Genomic DNA, 21215 nt, shown 5'->3' on the forward strand with positions numbered 1-21215 from the left:
TAGCCCAGAATATGGTTGTTGCATTAATGTATGTTGATTGCAGATACAGGTTTAGAGCTATTTAAATGCTGAAAACTTACATTCATGTTCAATTTCCTTACTGAGCAACAACTTCCCGTTTGGTGGAAAAGGAAGTGACCTTTAACAGTTTTATACATGACATACAGACCCCCATGTGCTGTGTAATACCTGTAATCACTGACTAAGAGATCCTCATGACAAGTAAGATTAATGTTAAAGTGCTTAATTGTTAGGTCCTGAATGAGTGAATGATGATGGTAACCATAAGCAGAAACAAGACAGAAGGTGTGAGTTGTGTGAAAGAGTAAATGCATCCAAGGAAGTCAGGAAGTTCTCTGCTTCCTTTTGGGGAAACAGCTGCAGGGGATGTTTGGAGTCAAGAGGACTTAACTGGCATCCAGACACACTCAAGATGGATTCAAGGATTAAAAGACTTTGCTTAAAGCTGAGAGGCCTGCAGAGTGTGAAAACGGTCGAGAAGTCAAGCTGCGAGGAGAAAGTCAACGCTGGGTGCCTGCAGCTGCTGACAAGTTCAATTTCAGACTTCTTAAAAGAGCATTTTTAATGCTAGTCAGCTCTGAATGCAAAACCAATTCACAACAAAAATTACCTTCAAGAGGAAAAAAAAAAAAGATCAATTCAAGCGCTGTTTTTCTGTGACAGACTGGAGTGAGTTTTCCCTGCAGTTGCAACTGAGGGAAGTGTGTGTTGTTGTTTTTTTGTTTTTTTAACAACTGGGGGTCTAAATAAACTCTAGAGGTATAATGATATCTTTGGGGAATAATTAAACCAGAAATGTACAAAATACACTGACATCTGTAATTTTTGTAAGTAAAAAGAGAGATGAGGACCCAAACCTGGTCTCCACGCTTAAGGCCAGCTTCTGCTGCCTTGCTCCCTGGCTCCACAGCATCTATGAAGATGCGGAAACCTTTTTCCTGACCTCCGAGGAGGCTGAACGCCAGAGGAGAGTCCCTGGACGGCTTGGTCAGCGTTACCAGCCGCGGCTTGGCTTTAGCAGCACACGCTATATTTAACAGTCTGAGGTGCCCACACATTTTCTAGAAAAACAGAGCAAAACAAAAAGGAACTAAATATAGAAGCCAGACTGATTTCCTTATTGGCTAAAATAATGTGCAGAATTACTGTTTAAATGCAACATCCTTACTTCTTTCTCCAGCATGTTTTCAAACTCCTCCAAAAAGTGGGTCATGGCTGGGTCACCCTCAAAGTCATTGAAGTGATTGTTTACCCACAACAAGACTACCCGTGTAACCTGGAAAAATTGCATAATATCAACATATTATATATGTAAGGATTAAACAACGAGGAGCCATGCACTGTGTGGTTTTCATGCACGAAGTGGAGTCTACAACACCACATCGCACAGCAGAGAGTATGACAACCGTTTAATGCATGGGTCTGAGTTGTTTCTACCACTTATACCATGGTCACACACAGTAAACATTGTAGAAATAAAAATAAATAAATAAAATGTTTGTTTTTTTTTAACAAAACTTGCTAAATAAGCTGAAGTATAGGAACTATTTCATGTTGATGTACTTGTCAAGCTCAGCGAGTTTCTCTCATTTACCTGTCACAATCGAGCTGAGCTGAACCAATTGATTGGTATGTTGCTATGGCGATGCCTGTAATGGACTGGTATAACAGTGACTTAACTTGTCGAACTATGTGTGCATCTATACAAAATAATGCATGCCGGCTGGCATTGGAATTCTCACTGATCATGGTGTAATACATAATATACTATATTACTTCTTGTATTATATATACTTATATAGTTACTAATTTGCCTTTATGATTCATAGTATTTTTTAATTTAATTAAATTTAATTTCATATCAGTTGTTGTCTGTGCAGTTGATGTCAGCCAGACTCAAAAATGTCCAAAGATTCCTAAAAAATATTCTTATGACTATTTTGAAAAGACAACAAATCCCAGAGAAACACTTTACCAGCTGAGAGACAGATATGAGATCAGATCTTTTTAAAGACACGTATGTTAAACCTGTGTGTTTTATCAATAGATTCAGACTTGCATTCGAGAGTATTGTTACTCGTACCTTGTCCCTGAGACTGGGGTCGTGAAACCACTCCAGCAGCTTCTTGCCCACGACCATGGGGCTGGAGAGGAAGGTCCTGTATGTCAACAGGAAGTCCTCAATGTAGGTGGGGTCCACCACCGAGTGCTCCTCTACCAGGTGCATGGTGAGGCGTTCCGGCGTGCCCTATGCATTAATGTTATGGAGTTATTGGTTTAAAAGCTTCAATGAAAGATGACCAGCTTGCATAATTCTTTTGGTATTGATTTGTCACCTTGATGACGATGTGCCCTTTCCGGGTGCCGGTGCGGTCCAGTTCACGATGTTCCTTCACCATAACAATCTCTCCTTCTTCCTCAACCTTCTGCATGTTTTTCTCTACCTGGTTGAGGATGCAGCAGTACTCTTGCTGGGCTATACATACAAACTGGGAGAGGGTGGGGGAGAAGATACAGTAGAGATGATTTTCTGAATCTAACTTAATATGTTGATAAATATATGTGCTTAAAAGTACTGCGTAGACTTTTCTTTTTTTTTTTTTTTTAAATATGTGTAACATTTTAGTTACTGGACCCAGTGGAGCCTAAATCTGCTAGCGCAACAGATACAAACAACAATAAAAATCCTATTAAATGTAATAGAACTGGTAACAGCTGACCAGGAGATACTGCTATCATTCTGAGATTACATAAAAAAAGGCTTTTTAAATATTTTTTGCTGCAGATGATCAGAAGCTACAGATATTTCATTGGCTTAACTTTAACTGTGAACCATTTTTGTCCTATAAACATGTGATGCAAATAATGGGGTCTTTCTGTTTGCACTAGATGACCTATTCTCTTTGAAAATGCTTGTTTCTTACTTATGCTTTTGCTCAAAGCAACTTTCTGTGTCATGAGCACAAACATTATCAGCACAAGTGGGTCACAGCGGGATTTAATAACCTAAGATGAGAGGGCTCTTGTCGGCTTTTGCCTCCCTGAAATGTAAAGGTAATAGAGCTGTTAACGCTCAGAGTGGAACGGATCAACCCGGTCCCAGCAGTCGAGAACCAAAATCATAGATCCTACCTGGCAGTCGTCCACCTTGGTCTTCATGACACCTTTCATGTACTCCTTCTCCATGGTTGGCGACACCCCAAAACTGTTCCCCATACACAACACTTCTGTTCGGCTGTCGGGGTAAGTCACCTCCACCGAGCCGTTCAGGATCACTGACCACGAGTCCAGCTGGAGCAGTAACACACAAACACATCAGTCAGATGTTTAAAGGAGACAAAAACAAGACGATGGATGCAAGAGAATGAAGGTGGGAAAGAACATGCAGAAAAGAAAGAAAACAATAACAACTCTGCAGATGAGGTTATGTGCTAGCTAGTAATATTTCCAACAGCTGGTGTCCCTTAATGACTCAAAGTTATTTATCAAAAAAAACAAAAAAGAGCATATGCAGAAACTTTCAGAGGATAGCTGCACTAACAGATGGTTTCCTCACAGCCTCTGAGGGATACAGCGATAACAAGAAGCTGACTTACATAATAGTTGTATGAGCTACTTTTAAACTTCAAAAATTCAATTTGGAAAAAAAATAACGATTTATTTTTTTTTTTTTAAGAATTGCTAATAAGTTAGTGTGAGAGATTCACATCTTTTATCCCGAAAGCAACAATATGGTCACTGAACCCTCTAAAAGCATCCATTTACTACCGAAGCTGGGCCCTAAAGACAAATTCTGCTCTCTGTTGTTGAAATGCATTGTGGTTTGAAAAAATAAGCAAACTGTCTTTTCTTTGAAACCACATGCCATGTCTTAAACTAAAGAACTTAAGCGAGTCGAGCTTTTAAGTGCCTCGGGGACCATAGAAAGACCCAATGACAAGTGATGTCAGCCATTCTGGTTTAATAGAGCAGAAAAAAAAAAAGGAGGGGAAGAAGAAAGGTTTGTTTGTGTGAAGAGGTGAGACAAAGGCTCAGTTCACAGAGATACACACTCACGCACACATACATATGAATGTAGTTTAAGTCAAGACACAGACACCGGACAGGGATTAGATGTGAATGAATATGCACAAGCACGCACCTCCTCTCCATCATTGAGAACGATGGTGCCGGCACGTTCGACCACGGCAAAAACCATGACAGCGCAGAGCTCCCTCCTCACTGACATGGTCATGTTCGCAAATGCCGGCAGCTGATGCATGAACTCCAGTAATTGCTCTGTGAGAGAATGAAAAGAGAGACAACAGAGGCATTTAAGGAAAAAAAAAAAAAAGCAAACACTGAATTGTTGTGTCACTCAAAGGATATACAGGCAAGAGGCTGCCCAGCGCTTCTGGAAACCCAGCCTGAGGATTTCCCTCAGGCAAAGAGACTCAAGCTGGAGGTTCAGCTTCAAAATGGATCACTGACATCATCATTATGGAGCTCGAAGAGGAATCATTACATGGAGAAAATAAAGCCAAATATCAATTTTATTGATATAAACTTTGAGGCAGACCAAGAATAACTGCTGACAAATCACTCATTGACCTTTATATGAGTTAAAGGAGTTGTTGCACCAACTAAACCACAACTGAAGTCACACTAAGACTACTGTCAAGGTGGGTTCAATTCAAGCTAGCTTTTCACACAACCCTGTTTACCTGTTCACATCTTTAATAATGAATCTAATCATATAAATAGCTGCAGAAAAGGTCAAATCTCTTAAAAGAGCTAAAATCCTCTGAATGTATGTTGTTTTGTAAACTGTTAAACAAAGGTTCAATATAAAGATGTGCAGGTAAAGGAAGATTCTCTGAGTAAAAGAAAGCATCCTTCATTTGCAGATTTTTAAAAAAAAAAAAAAAAGGGAAAACACCCCTCACCTCCTCCTCAATCTACAATGCATCTTTCGCCGCCTGCCTGACTAGCATCAGTCTGGTGCACCGGCTGACCTGGGCTTGGCATGGCAACAGCGTCGTGTGTGAAGCTACGGTAGCGCTGAAAGTTTAATGCGCTGGGAGAGGTGAGGCGAGAGGATGTGCTGGAGTGACCTAGAAAACCCTGCCGGCACAGGGAGAGGAAGGCGGGGTGTGGGGAGGGGGTGAGGATGAGCAAATGGGGGAGGGGGGTTGGCATTTGCTTCTTCTCTCTTCACTCATCATCCTCCCCAAGTCCATATCAGTAACTAAGCCCGGACTGCGTGTGCTGTTTTTATGTTTTTATGTCTGTCGCCGGTGTTGGAATTAAGTCACAGCTTCATCATAAATGACGCTGAAGCGCTGAAAATTACTCGAAAGCCAAACTGCAAATGAGAGCAGCGCAGCCATCAGAGCAGAGGAAATTTCCTGTGACTGATTTAAATAAGAAAGGAGGGGAATGGCTTTCACACAGAGAAAATCTGGGAAAGTAGTCCCAGGCTAGAAAAACACGACTTGTGTTTTTAACTGTTAACTTTTCACATCGCTCTCTGAAAATATCCTGCAAATAACACCCTCTGTGGCATGCGCAAGAATATGCAGGATGGATTTAGAATAAACGCTGCAGAGTCAGACGTCTGCGTGAACAAAGGCCGCATTCATTAGTGCGTTGAGATGCAAACAATCCTGCTTATTCAGGAGGTTTTACCTTGAAACATCAGTATTAAAAAAAAGGTAAGAAAAGCTCAAACTGGGTGCACACCTATGTCATCATCTGTCCTGTCCATGGGGTCCTTCTCCAGGCAGTCCCGCACAATGTCCCGGCTCATGAGCGGGTCCGACGCTCGCTCGATGTCCTCCTCATCGTCATCCTCTTCGGAGTCGACGGCGGTTTCTGGCAGGCCACTCAGGTCCATGTCACCTGGCTCGTTCTCTGTGGCCTGGAAACAACAAAGAGATGAGAAATGAGTCATTACATATTAGATGAATGCGAAGAAAGGAGGTGGATTCTCATTCGAGGAACAGCAGCTGTCTCGCAAGCATGAGGTCAAACCTCTGCGTTGACCAGCTGCACGTGTCTTTCAGCGAGACACCGATTCATTCAACCAGACTCGCAGCAGTTTGGACTTTCAGCGACTTAAAATGTAAAACTTAGCGGGAAACAGAAGTTTTACAGCCCAACAAACTCCGCTGAAGTCTTTTTCTGGTACAAACATCAGCTGAGACGCTGCACATCTCACACCAACGAGCACAAGAGTTTGTAAAACTGTACAGATTTGACCCAGTTCACTATATGGCTGAGAGGTATTGAGTACAGCACGAGAAAGACAGGCATCATCACTGCATATCAAACAGTCTGCTGTGCATAATAACAAGCTAATTAACTCCCAACTTTCCTCTCTTCTCCCCCTCAGCAAAGTCCACAGCCTGCCTCGCAGCCAGATCCTGTTCTTTGAAAGCACGAGATGAAATATGTGTGGAGCTGTGAAAATCAACTAAGATGAGAAGTGAACGTAATGCAATTTACTTGTGGATGAGTGCAACTAACAGAGCTCTTCTGCAGCTCCCATCAAAGGACGTACATGTGGACAAGACAGAGCGGCCATATTGCTCAATTCAAGCTCAGAGCATCAAAGGATGTCGGAGTCGAACCAAAGCGGCAGGAAAATAAATACAAAACATCAGTTCTGCAAACAAGAAACCATCGTACCCAAATGTAGTGCCCAACCTCAAGCTTCTTAACAGAAAGAGATGAAAAGGTTGTCTTCGCAAGCTGTCCGCAAAATCCCAGAGCCAGACGCATCTTCGCCTCCCAGACTGTCAGTCTGCTTTAAATTTTTCAATGCTGGTAGTCCCCATGCAGTCTCTTACAGAGACCTTGTGACATTTCTCCTCAAGCACCATGTGCAAAAGATTCATTAATGATTCAGAGCCTAGCTGGCCATTTGGATGTCATTGGTGCAGACTGGGGTGGGTGGAGCTAAGGCGGGGTCTGCACAGATTCCATGGGATGTACCAACGGAGCATTCGGGCAAATCCAGTTTTATTAAAGACAAGTACAACTTATAAACACTATGTCTTATCTTGGCATAAATGAATGAACCAGAGGATGTGTGGCAAGAAGATATTGACTCTCAATGACTGAACAGACCCTGAAAGGTGTCTGCTTTAATCAAAATTACCTTTAGACAAAATAATACAAAAGAAACAGTTAAGAGATTTCAAATATGGCAGTAGCTAAGTTTGGGGATTTGGAAAAAATGAGGCTGATAACAAAGTGCACAGTGTCTACTAAAAACAACTAAACTTGTCCCCTTGTTTTCATGCACAGGTTTGTTTTCAACTTATGACTGTATCAAAAGTCCATAAATCTGCAGTAAGCATTACGAGTCAGTGGGCAAGTCAGGTGCAGTTAATATTTCATGCGAGCTATTCTTGGATCAATGCTTTCAAAGGACCAATTTCATGATTTATTCAGACACAAACAGTCCACCATGTTGGCAGTGACATGAGAATGATGTGAAGCCCTTCACTTCACTCTAAACATGTGGATACCAGAGCAGAAAAGAAGCTCTGGTAGCTTTTCCCATCAATAACCGGAGTCTACTCAGCATGTCTTTACTACAGCATCCACAAAACAACCACTGAGGCCTTTAGCTTTAGGAACCAACACCCCGCTGACCTGGTTACTGAAACGTATGCACACTGACAACTAAAATCACCTTTGTGTCATCTATGAAGCCGTAAACTTGGAAACCTGCAAAGCACAACTTTATGAAGAGAAAACGCTAGTTGTTTTGATGAGGTTGAAGTGAAGGAGGCTGAGTGGGTGAATCCAAACTGGCAAAGAAAAAAATCTGTTTTCTGCGCCAGTTGTCAGTTTTTTAATCCTGAATAGGAGCTTTCTGTTATTTAAAGTGATCAGGAGGAAGAGTGTACTGATGCATTTCTATACCACATAAAAATCTCACTTATGAGACAATCACTACAAGATAAATAAGGAAATGTATTGTATGTTTATCACACAACAAAAGGAAATGTGGTTCGATGTTTGTCTTAGCAAACACCATGACTAAACTCTGTCAGCTTACTTCAAACAAAGCAATCCAAAACTCCTCTTTTTAGCTAAAAAAATATCAGAAAATGTAACTCAACCAGAGTCTGATGATCTTAAAAGCCTTCCTCTGCATTTATATGCATCCAGAAGAAACATGCTCATTTTTCAATACATTACTGACAAAAAAAAAAAAAAAAAAAAAAAAAAGTAAATCAAATTTTGCGTAGTAAATTTTGACCAAGCTCAGGGAGGAGAGACAAAGAAAGACTGAGACAAAGAAGAGCGTGTGGAAAAGAAAGGCAGCATTGAGAGAGAGAGAGAGAGAGAGAGAGAGAGAGAGAGAGAGAGAGAGAGAGAGAGAGAGAAGACCCACAGTTCCAAGAGAAAGCTTCCAGCCAAGAAGGAAAAGTGAGAACAGGAAAGAGTGTGTGATTCCAGCAGAGGGAAATCAAGAGGCCGTCACAGAGCTGCAAGCAGATGGTGCTGAGACAGGGATCACAGACTGGGGACAGGAAAGCCTGTTCAACGCGCCCCCGCCAGCCTCAGCAAGGCCAAACACACAGCACACCTCTCTGTGTTATAACGGCAGCTCATACAGGTTTCACACACAATCACACAGCTCCACTCCTACGACCAGGAGTAAGACCCAACATACAGAAAAAAAAAAAAACACAGGCTGGGCAATGGTCTCAGGAAGGCAGAGGGATTGTGGGTAAATTCTCCCCTCGAGCATGGTCACAAGCACAAACAACAATCACACACACATGAGCAGACACATAGCAGGTGACAGTATTAGGATTCAATAGGGTTCGTGTGCTCTGAAAGAGGATTATTTACAGGGTTTGGGGCGAGTGCACAGCCACGAGACTTAGTGTTTGTGTGTCCCTCTGACTGGGAATGTGGTCTCGGGTCCAAATGTATTCATCCAACACATTAGTCACAATGTCTTCTGAAAGTCTGTGAAGCTTGCTGGTGATTTTAGTTACAGCTTAACATGAAGTTAACACATAAGGCTGAACGTCAGAGCTCCCAGGGTGGTCTGGACTTTTGCTTGGAGGTGATGAAAGGCAGAGGTGGAGTCAGGACGTAGGCTGGACCACCTGCTTGCAGCCACCAGCCTGTCTGCTCGCCACCCTCTGAGCAGCAACACCCTCCTGTCAGCATCCTAAAGCGTTTCTAACAGCAAAACGTTGAGGTTAACAGCAGAAATGTGTGCTTTTTAATGGGAATTCACACAGGGAGGGATAGCTGCCATGTCACCATGCGAAGGAAGATTAAAAACTCCCTGGATCATTTAAACTCTTTATTTCCAACTCATCCACACAAACTTGACCCTTAAATTGAGTTCGAACCTTAATTCTCCACAACTGAAATCAGTTTATTCCTTTCACAATAATTTGACCAATAATGTATTCTGAAAAAGTTTGATTTTTTTCAGCTGAAGGGGGGACGACCATCTTCAATCATCAGCCTAACTACCCAGGGCGAGTCCAAGCTGGGGATCCAGCAGCAATGAGCGGAGGCCTTACCTGGTAAATGTCTGACAGGCTGCTGCTTCCAGAGTCGCTGGTGATACTACATCCTGAGTGGCTGGAGGAGACGTGGGTCACCTGTGGGTGTAAGCCGTCGGCCAGGTGAAGTCTGCTGAAGTCTGCGGGAAGCTGCACATACATACACACAACATACACACAGATGGTCAGTATCAGCCAGCCCTGAAGCCGCCGTCGGTCACTCGCTGCTTGGCGTTCGTCGCGCATTTGTTCGTCTGTTTGTTAGTCTGAAACATGTCGAAAACATCTTTATGCTCTTAGTGTTTATTCAACACAAGCAAACAGCGTGTTTTAAGCTAATACAGCATGGTTTTGCCTTTGAAACCAGCTTTGTAGAAATCACTACATGTTCCCTTTTACAATCAATGAAAAACAAACCTCAAACGTCTTTTTCTTCACAATGAAACGTACGACACTTTTTTATTTTTAAATGAACAAAAGGCCCTTTTCTCTGTGTTTCACTCCTCAGCAGCGATTACACAACATGAACAGAGCGGGACAGTTTATTAGTGACAACACAAAAGCTTAGATCGACACACAATTTGTTAATAAAAACACAAGGATGAGTGAAGAAAAATGTTTAAAAAAAACTTTTAAAAAAAAGCATTTTCACAGTGTATAACTAAAAACTGTTACTCTCTTATCAACACTGTTTTCTCTTTGAGGTGAGATAAAAATATTAACTGCTTAAAGCTACGTGGGAACAAATCTGACAAAATAAGCTTTCCTGGAGCTCCGAGTCTTGACATCATTGAGGATTATACCATCAACATAAAAGCTCAAATTAATTCTGTTTTACAGCCTGACATAACTGCACAGAAACCACTTTCTCTAAACAAACACGAAGCAGCGTACAGTACATGAAGGAAATTCCCTAATTAAAACACGTAACTTGAATAAACCAAATGAACATCAGGCAGAAACAGGGGAGGGGGGAGGAGGGGGGAGGAGGGGGGGCAACTCATGTGAGTAACTCATTCTGTATAAAGAACCAGCTGTAATTAGCAGTGCTGTAAATGAACTAACCCACTTCTCCACGGAGATGACCCTAAAATGTAAAATACTTCTGACTAAAAAGACGAGGCGCGTAAAACTGCAGCAGCTTTGGGGTTTCTCAGACGTCTGAACACGCTGTTCTGATTTTAAACATTTCGTAATTAAACAGAAACTATCAATAGTGAATCAATCAGCAGCTATTCTAATAATTCATTTATGGTTGGAGGCAATTTTCTTTCAAGAAAAGTAATATCTGCAAAGATTTTCCTTAATTTAATACAAAAAATGAATTAAGAAGTATGTAAAATGGTCATAAGATTGTACGGATGATTAAAATAATCATTAGATTCTGTCATAAATAATACAATATTGCAATATTTGTTGAACATTTGCTTTAAATGGGATGATAAATATATCACCACTAACCAACTGCATGTCCTTCATTTAAATGATGCATGGTTACATGACTTAACCCTTTATTGGGCAAGTGACAATTTTTGATCACTTCGTTTTCTTCCATATTTAGCATAATTTTTTTTGTTATTGTTGTTGTTGTTAATGTAACAACAGAATGGAGGTCTTGGTACATATCAGAAGGACAATATTTAGGTTAAAATTTCTAATTTCAAGGTATTTCATTGAGTGCCCTTCATTGAGTTCCCTATAAAGGGTTAAATAAGAGTCATATATCTGTTTCAACAATCTTATGAACCATCCTACAATATATAGCATCTTTTAGTTAAATCCATCTTATTTATTAAAGTCCTTTAGGGCTGAATTATGAACCTAATCAAAAAGTGTAAACTGGTTCATGGTGTCTACTGATGTTAATATTTTATGGCTGAATGTTTTATTTATTAATATATATTTGATATTCAGCAAGCAGCCCATTTGCTCTGCGCCACTTTTAACTCCACTTCTGGCTGTGGATGATCATCAATATTACATTTTTAACCCTAAAAGTTAAATTGGACAGATTTAAACTGGTCTACTTTTGTCCTCATATGGCAAGAAATTGGAGCCAAATGTAAGCATCTGGAGAAAACTGGGTTTCGAGTTTTCCTGCATGCCTGAGGGTAAAATAGTTTAATTTTATTTATTCAAATTGTTTACTAAGATTGCAATAACTTAAAACCATACGCCGACAAAGTAGGGCAGGATGCTGAGAGGAAAGCCAAACTTTCAACTCTTCACGTCGCCGCATCTACCGAAAACTCTCATTTGGGTTGTAAATAAGATCTCTGCCTCAGATAGTTTTGGAAACACATTTAAGTCTCTCTTGGACGACAAATGGAACAGTTCTGACAGAAAAAAAAACAAAAAACATCTAAGGAAGTTCATTCAAAAGTTTAAAAAAAATTTCAGCCAAAATCTGCTGTTGAATGTATTCTAAGAGAAATCCACTGTGGCACTTGTGAAGCACTCGTCCGCGTTATGACTTCATTAAAAAGCTTTTGGACGGGAGGAAAAACGTCTTCCTGCCAGAATCAGCGTTGGGCAGCATTAGAGACTAGTTTTGACTAAAAGTAGACTCGATATTCATGTGTCAGATTCATGATACAAGTAGATGCTTTTTAAAAGCTTGTGAGCGTGAACTTATTTAGAACTTATTAGTGTTGGAGAAAATGAGATGTTGCAACTCAGGAAGAGTCTCTCTGCGACAGTGACAAGCGACTGAGAGGCAGACAGAAGAGCTCCTATGGCACTGAGGTGTGATGTGATTATGCTGTGTCAAAGATTGCCATCACGTTTAATTATCTGGCTGGGTGCACTAACCAAAATGGTCGACCGGAGGGCACAGTCAGTCACTAACCCCCCTCAGGCTGCTATTTCCCATCCTCTTGTCTGGTTGACTTCACTCTGAATGCCTCCAGCTGACTTCCATGTTATTATCACTAGCTGGACAATATTGTGTGATGAACCTTTTGTCTGTATCACAGTTTCCCCTCATAACACGTACGCTACAGTATATCACACTCTACAATAGATACCACAGAAGTAAGGCCAGATATAAATCCGTGTTTGACTGACAGCTGCTGTCAGAGACCTGTAGCTTTGAGGTACAACATCAACTTCATCTTTATCTCTCTGGGGGAATTTGGTTTTGCTGGAAGCTAATGGAAGCTTTAAAGCAGGGGTGGGGAATATTGTCTCACTTCCTGACAGCTTCCAATGTCTCCCTGTTCCAACACACCAGATTCAGATGAATAAATCACAGTGCAGATCTTGATAAGCCTTTGGATCCATTTAATTTGAGTCAGGTGTGCTGGACCAGGGATACATGGAAAACCTGCAGGATTCCAGCCCTTGAAGACCAGGCTTCCCCACCCCTGCTTTAAAGCTTAGTGTGAGAAGGCACATGCACTTCTGTAAACTGTGTTTTAAATGACATATTTTAAATACACTTTGAGACTTTGTGGCTTTAATCTGCACCTGAAAAAACTACAGCGAAGCGCCAGCACCAGTAACGGTGCTGGAAAGTCAGGCGCTACTGTTAGAGACTGATACCTTCTTGTTTTTTTTATTCGGTAACAAAAGAAATGTAAATTTAAAAGCATTATATTGGATTTAAAAAAAGACTAACCAAAAAAAATGTCAAAAAAAGTAAATTTAACCTCCAGAACCAGTTGGACTGCAAAACAAAACCGTTCTGCACGGACCAGCCCCTCCTCCTGGAAATGGGGGAGAGATAAATGGAGGGCAGGAAAACCAGGATAAAGGGAGGGGATAATAAACACTTAATCCTTTCTCTCCGCTCATTTAGGTCATCCGTCTGTTGGTCAATAAGCCAGTGTCCAGTCAGGCTGTAAGCATGTTGACCAACCTCTTTGGTCCAATGGAATGTACAAGACTGGGTCGGGCTAAATACCATCGCGTCAACGATAACACTAAGTTTTTACCAATCAGTACGACGACGATTGCAAGTTAACAATTTAGTGGATTCATACGGATATATATACTGAAACTGAAATGATATTGCTTAAATATGTAAGCAATTCAATAAAAATCGACACCAGCATTAGTTTATTGTTATCCTCCTACTTTGTTTATGTCTCTCTGTAATTTCAAGCTCCAAATTCAGTGTTCTTTTGAAAACAAATGATCTCAGTGGATCCGTTACTCAAAAACTGCGTACAATCAGCTGTCACAGGGGGATTAAGCACCGCTCTAATGCTCGAGTGACAACACTCGTTCTGCTTACATGTGAGCAGATGTGGAGCCCCTTAAATTACACTGTAGACCTAATGACCTAGATTGCTGGGTGGAAGCACTGGCTGCCTCTCAATCTCTTTACTGCCTATAGATGCTAGGGAAGAGAATCTGTGCTGATTACACTCGATCTACCTTCCTGACAGTGACCACTTTCTGAATACATCTCTATGCACTGGAAAAAAAAAAAACATAAATCAAAGAGTGTAAAAAAATGAATTCATTTTCTTCTGATTTCAAGCAGCTACATGTGGCAAACTATTTCATGTGTGTGTGATTTGAACTTTCTATTCTTGCAACAGGATAGAAAACTGCTAGTGTTAGATGGGTAAGAGGGAGCAGGCACATCCTCTGGCCATGGTGGCAGCTTCTCGCTTTCCTGAGCCTTGTGGATCAAGAGATTAAATTCCCTTTGGCAGGGTGTCCGATTAAATGGGTTTGATATGCTCTCTGAACTTTCTCTTGCCTAGTTACAGCTCCACCAGTCAGTACCACATAAAGGAAGAGGACAAGAAGAGACAACTTTCTACAAAGAAACAATCCAACATTAGTTCTAAATGGCAACTGGACTAAATGTCTATAAAAACCTGATAAATCCATCTGATTTTAAATGTTATGCTAAAATGCCTGTTGCTGCAGTAACAGTGAGGATGGAAATAGCAAGTCTTCAGAGGAAGGATGTGCAAACACAGAATTGCACTTATGGCTGCGATGGGTGGCAAAACTGTCGAAATGATTCCATTAACCATAATGCAATCTGGTGGCTGTACTGGAGTTGGCTCATGGCGAGTTTCCTGCTGAGATAAATGAATGTTTACACAAGCCCCCATTTATATGCAAGAACATAAGAAAACAGTCAAATGAAGGGGCGGAGAGACAAAACAGAGAACTAAGATAATGGGGAAAGCTTCTTATAGCACTATAAAGACGCATAACTACATTTTGAAACAGAGGGCAGCAAACATCAACATGGTCTCAAATTAAATGACCAACATCTGGTCCTGATGCTATAAAACAACTAATCCAGTAAATACTTCAACAATCCAAACTCAAGATGTCAGCGTTCTTAAATGTTTCTCATTATTACCATTATTTCCTGACTTGTGGGAAGCTAACTTGAGGTGTAAGTGATCTAGACCAACCACACTGTTCTGTTCTGCCAGCAGCAGCCCTTTAATTCAGACTTATTTGCTACAAGACAACCGTTTTGCTCTTTACTTGTTAACAACAAGGAGGACAAATATTTGAAAGATATGTTGAAGTGTTTCGTCACAACTAATTTGTGAAATGAACATTTGTTAATGTTTCGAGATTAGTAAGGTGTAATCATGGCAGAGATGCTTTAAAAATGTAAATGAAGGTACATATAGGATAAATATTTAAATATCTAACTCGTGTTTGAATGTTAAAAAACCAGACTAATAGCATGTTGTGCTTAATTATAAAACAAGTCACGGTACTTTAAAACCACTCATATATGGATTGTTCCTTTGGCAATCCATCTTGGAAAAGCATAAAACAATATCATAAAACAATGGTCAGACAAGCAACTGCTTTACAAGTCCCCCACTTCATTCCGATACAAATGGTCTCATGTGAAGACTGTCTGAGGCTTTAACATCCTGCAGGCCTCCCAGAGGGAAGCAGTGAAGAAAAAGAGAGAGCGCTCCCTCATCCACAGTGACACGTCTATGGCTATTAAAGGAATATTTAGGCGATTTCTCGCTCAGAATCTGTTCTGCACCACCCAGGAACCGCCCATCACGCTGATGTATAGTCTGCCCCTTACGTATGTGTGTCTGTGTGGCCTCCGTGTGTGTGAGTGATGCCAGCGGGTGCTGACAGCCGATCAATCTGTTCACTGTTAAAGTGCAGATCATCTCAGGCCTCCAAGTGTCTGCTGGAGCTGGCTGCTGCTTCCAGCACCACGGACAGCGTCACCAGCAGCAGCAGCAGCAAGGGTGGATCCAATATTTCAGCTGGGTTTAAAAAAAAAAAAAAAAAAAAAAAAGGCAAAGCAGTTTCAAAATCCTTTTGATGCATTCTCATAAAGTCTATTCTTTTTTTTTCTTTTTTTCTCTCTCTCTCTCATTTTTTTTTGCTACAAACAAGCAATCTCGCATCGGTTTCTGCAATGTAACCCGAGTTTTGACAGTTACTGGAGATCAAAAGGTGGGATACATGATGTAAAGGAGCCTCATTTCTGCACAAAAACAACGCTTCCAATCCAGAAAAAAAAGCACATTTATTCAATGCTTCCAGCAAAAGCAAACGCCTCTGGTGTGTTTCATGTAGCAGGCACGTCACGTCAAACCTCTCCGTCATTCTCCGGAGATGTTCTCCGTCAGATGTGTGTTTAATGACTCGTTAACGAGTCATTAAACACACATCTTCATCTGCGCGAATGTTTGTGGATCAAGCCGAAGAAAATGCAAAGCTCATCACGCCGTTGGCTAAATATCGTGATATTAATGTCCCTATCCGACTGAAAAGGCCTGCGAGATCCTTTGAGCTCTTAATATTCACATTAAGCGTGCTTGCGTTTGCGCGCGTCAGTGACAGCAAGCACATGGCGGCCGTTTCTAGTGCAACACACTGACACACATCGGAGGCTCGGCAGGGCAGCAGCAGTCGCCCCCCCCTCTCTGATCCAGCTTTTCTGGATCCTGGCGTGTCCTTGCTTCGCCCCGTGCTTATACACCTCTCAAAGGCTCGATAGAAATCTGATACACATCCATTATGAGGCTGGTAATCATATCTAGATGGTCATAAATAAGGAGTGGAGGGAGCAAAATGAAAAAAAAAAAAAAAAAAAAAAAAAAAAAAAAAGATGGAGAGAATACGTTGCACGTCGATAGGCTACTTACCGGGGTTTTATCTTGCTGGCTCGGGACTCCATTGCTGTCTGCTGCTGCTAATGGTTTCATAATGTAAAATTGTTCACCGAGCTAAAATCTAACATCCCGGACCTGCTCTATGCCACAGCATACAGCCCCATCTTTTTTTTTTTCCCCTTTCAGCCTGCCCTGTCCCCCCTCCCTCAGCTTGCTCCGTCTCTCCTGAAGGAGGCGGCGGCTTGACAGTTTGGGAGTATCCGCCGCCGCTGCTGCTGCTGCTCGGCCTGGTCGGACTCTCCAACAGCAACGCCACCTTCTGCGTTTCTTCCAGCCAGCCCGCTGCTTCCCGCACAGATATCTCCAAACCACAAGGGAGGAGGAGGAGGAGTGAAAAGAAAAATGGTTTTTATCCACGCCAGTTTCTTCCCGCTCCGCACTATTGACAATCACATCTTTTGGTCGGCACGCCGATGGGAAAGCAGGAACACGTAAAAAAAAAAAAAAAAAAAAAAGATTAAAAAAAAAAAATGGCTGACAACACTTTCACTCACGTTTGCTCCCTCCGCCTTCCCTTTCTATCTCCCTCTTTCTACCTCCCACAACCGAAAGTAAAGCAACAGACACACACGCCTTTATGTAGCATTAGATTATTTCTAGACCGATACAGCCTGCAGCCTCCATCGAGGCGCTGCGCGTTAAAGCCAGAGGTTTGTTTGTAGCGGGAGCAAAGGGGGATGTGTGTATGTGTCAGAGGGGGAGGAGGTGGTTCAAAGAGAAGAGGTGTTTGGGGGGGGGGGGATTTGCGAGTAAGGACCTCCTCCCTGCCTGACAGGGATGCTGTAAGAGCAGCTATGGCTGTGCTCCTGGGGGCTCACAACAATCCAGATACATGGATGGATGGAAAGAGGAGATAGGAAATGAAAGTGAGGATGGAGAGATGACACGAGAATAGCAGATGAGAAAAAACAAAATGTAGAAAGATGGATGGATGATGGAGTGTTGGAGAGATGGAAAGAGGAAAGGAGCAGAGTGTCAGTGATGACTCTTTTTCAGCAGGACACAGCATCTGGAGCTGGTTGGCATAGTAACCGAATGGAGAAGAGACATTTCCTGGGTTGTTGTAGTACTTCCTCTTAAGGGAGTGAGTAAAAAGAGACAGACAAGTAGACCTGCATCACTTCTTGAGAGAACAAAAAAAAAAAAAAAAGGAGAGGACAGATGAGAGAAAGAGAGAAAAGCTACACAGCAGTACAACTGCAAAGACTGGCAGTAGTGATGTCACACTGTCACTGTCAGTCAGCTGGAATAGCCATGGCAACTGGGTGAACTCAATCCCCGCACCCACCCAGCATCCAGCCCCCTTACACACCCTCCAGGGCCGTCAGTTGCTGTGGCGACAGAAGCAGCGAGACACACCGAAATGAAGGAGGGAGGCGTAACAGAGACAGGGAAAGTGGCAATAAACGGAGCCACTTCACCTTCGCTCGGATGTACAGAGAACAGAAACAGCACCGGTAGAGCTTCAAATAAAACCATTTTTTAAAATTCTTCTTAGCTCTTTTGCTTCGTGAGAGGAAGCAATGTGTCCATATTCCAGTGGGAGGAAAGAAAGCCTCACATGATTGTCTGCTGACAAGACAGTGATATGAAGACAGCAGTCACAGAAGCAGCCCACAGGGAGTAGAGGAGGCTTAGCGGCTATCCATGCGATAAAGAAAGCCTTCTGCAACGGAACAGCTGCAAATTCACATCACAAAATAACCAAAAATTCACTTCCAAAGCAACACAAAGGATATAATGAAACCCTGCAGCTGCCACAGTTGACACTTCATCCGTACTTGACAGCAGATGAGGCAGAGCATCACCATAAAGAATCTCGAAGTGGAGATGTGACATTTTATTTTTAAAAATTTCTTTTGCTGATAAGTTGGTTGTCTAGCAATTTACCAGCATCGCCGGCAGCTTTGATCTTTTACAGATTTGTTCCATGGTTACTGTTTTTTTTTCCTTGTCCCCTCGAATTGGAGAGAGCTCACAGGTACAACAGTCTGTGGCCAGATGTGGGCTGCTCTAAAGATTGGAGATTTAGGCATGTCCACACGTAGCAGGGTATCTTAACAAAACAAAGCCCACTTTGGCCTGTCATCCACATGGAAGTGCAGATCTACAGCATTAAAAATCATTCTTTTTGTGTGTCTGCAGGTTGACATACATAACTGAGACCTTAGGTTTTGAAACGTCACTGTCTGCGACTAGAAATGTTCTCACGTCACATGTGCGACCTGTGTGTATACTCAGACACAGAATGGATAAACCCTGGATGTGTTCAACGACGCGCTTATGCTTTTATGTGTGGATAAAGACGAGGTTGTGGGGACACAAGTTTTTTTTTTTGTTTTGTTTTGTTTTTTTCTCTTAAGATTGGAGAGTATAATTTGCTTCATAAAAATCCCCCTCTGTGTTTACATGGCATTAACATAACAGCTGGGGGGAAAGACAATTGTGCTGTAAATGGGAAGTTTTGATGGGAATTTTCAGTATCTTAGTCCACTGGAAGATTGCACAAGTAACTGGTAAACAAGGAAATCAATGAGCAGTTCAACAGCCGTTGCAGATTATTGATCGCTGAGGCGATTGCAGAGCTTCATACTTGATCAGTTTTAAAAAAAAATAAAATAAAAAAAAAGAAGTGAACATCCACATACACAGATTATCTAATCCAACATTAGCTTTTTAGATCATCTGACAAATCTAAGAGCATTTGGAAACCAAACCAATCCAGTAAAGCTGACCATTTGTTTGACACATTTCTTCACACATGCAGACAGCTGACGCTTCGGTCTTTGAATAAAGAGTCTGCTCTGCCTCAGACAGTGCCTCGAAAGCAACATACTATGAGCTGGTTTTGGAGCTGCTCCAGTCAAAGCACTGGGGGAGGTGAGTCGGAGGCAGCAAAAGGGGGGGAGGGAAGCTGGAGACCCAGTATGACATCACCTCCACTGCCCTGAGCTATGATGTAATGTTTCAAAACAAAAAAAGCTCAGGTGCTTTGCTGTGTGAGACAGTCATTAATGTCTCTAACAATTGCCTCGGGGAGGGGAACACGGCCGGGGCATCATTGTATCACCGTGGCAACGACGGCGTGTCTGGGGAATATCAAAACGTCCTACCCAACCCCCTCTTGTATAAATATTTCTTGCAACCAACAAGCCAATTAATCTGTTTTTCCTTTTTTTTTTTACTGACTAATCACAAGCTAAATTTAAAAGGGCAGCAGCAGGTCACCATTGATCTACAGAGAGCGATGTGGAAAACGCCACTTAAAGAATGGCCTTAATGCACTCGTGTTCAGCTGGAACACGCTAAATGTGTAAAGTGAAGCTGGTTTGAGGCATCATCTGCCATTTCTAACAGACTGCTTGCTGAGTGGGACTACATTGGTCATACATGCCAGTTCCTGCACAACAAAGGAGCAATAAAAACCTCATTATACAACAAGGCAACAAACACAAACGTGTAATGCAAAAGAAAGTATGAAAGCAAACATTATTATATGCCCACATTAAAAAAAACCCCAAAAAAACCACAATACATTCACATATCAACATTTCCTGCATCGTCTTTCTGCACTTTAATTTTAACAACTTACAGGAAGCAGTTATTAGGAAAATAGTGAAATTAGAAAAGAAAAAAAAAAAGCTTTATCGGATTCATAGCACCTACAGCTACATAGCCGTCATCGAAGGAATCAAACTGAAAAGTCTGATGTCCCTTTTATCTCTTCAAGCCAAACAATGGAGAATTCCAGAAGATGTGAAAATAAGCCGCTACTTTCTAACAGGACAGAGAAGTCAACAAAAACAATTCCTCCTAAATCCAGGAGCTCAACACGCCAGAATCCAAGCAGACAAAGCTCCATCAGACATCAGTGAAAGGTAAAACTCAGGGGTTGTTGATGTTGCTGAAGAGCCCTCGTCAGGAAACATGGCTTCTCACGGACCCACAGTGGCTGTTAGAGGATCAAACTCACATGCTTTGATTTATTGATCTGCGTCTAACCTTGTTTGGTGAATTTGTTTGTAAGGCAACAAAAGGCCACATGCAGAAAGAACATTAATCAATGGCGTCTACTCCATTACGACGGCTCTAAATAGCATTGTAAGAGCGAGAAAGATGATCTAATAAAGAGACTCCATTTTCATAGCTGCTACAGCCCGAGGGATTACTTCATTTTTCAAGCTGTTGTCACCTGCATGTACGCTCCTCTGGAAATAATTTGATAGAAACGCAGGCAGCCAGGCACGCCTAAAAGATTACACTTGTGGCTTGTACAGGGGTAGAGCATATGTTGTGCCCGCGGACCTGAGACAAGGTGCATAAATAAGAACGGCGAAGGAAATGAGGTGAAGCACAGCGAGCGTGTTAGCAAGCAAGCGCAAAGTTTATTATAAACTCGGTGTTTCCGGATCAAGTTAAAGCATAACTGTGGAAGGTTATGAACTGGAAGTCTTTTACTTATCAAAGAAAAGTGGGGAAAGAGCAGGAATGAGATGGTCCAAGCGTGACAGTCGGCTACAGCAGTGAA

At 41.9% G+C, this 21215-nt stretch overlaps 1 protein-coding gene across 2 annotated transcripts in view; it reads right to left on the minus strand.

Moving 5' to 3' along the window:
• Positions 1 to 21215, minus strand: part of rapgef2b (Rap guanine nucleotide exchange factor 2b) — a 97129-nt gene that overhangs the window by 14227 nt on the left and 61687 nt on the right. For both annotated transcript variants that reach the window (XM_079249991.1, XM_079249990.1), the window contains exons 7-14: positions 9567 to 9698; positions 5743 to 5920; positions 4163 to 4299; positions 3154 to 3312; positions 2358 to 2510; positions 2105 to 2269; positions 1190 to 1297; positions 879 to 1082 (exon numbers count right to left, since the gene is read on the minus strand). In XM_079249991.1, coding sequence (XP_079106117.1) covers positions 879 to 1082; positions 1190 to 1297; positions 2105 to 2269; positions 2358 to 2510; positions 3154 to 3312; positions 4163 to 4299; positions 5743 to 5920; positions 9567 to 9698 — 1236 coding nt within the window. The remainder of the gene's footprint in view (positions 1 to 878; positions 1083 to 1189; positions 1298 to 2104; positions 2270 to 2357; positions 2511 to 3153; positions 3313 to 4162; positions 4300 to 5742; positions 5921 to 9566; positions 9699 to 21215) is intronic.

The sequence above is a fragment of the Telmatherina bonti genome (genome assembly GCF_933228915.1).
Source record: "Telmatherina bonti genome assembly, chromosome: 12".
Lineage (NCBI taxonomy): Eukaryota > Metazoa > Chordata > Actinopteri > Atheriniformes > Telmatherinidae > Telmatherina > Telmatherina bonti.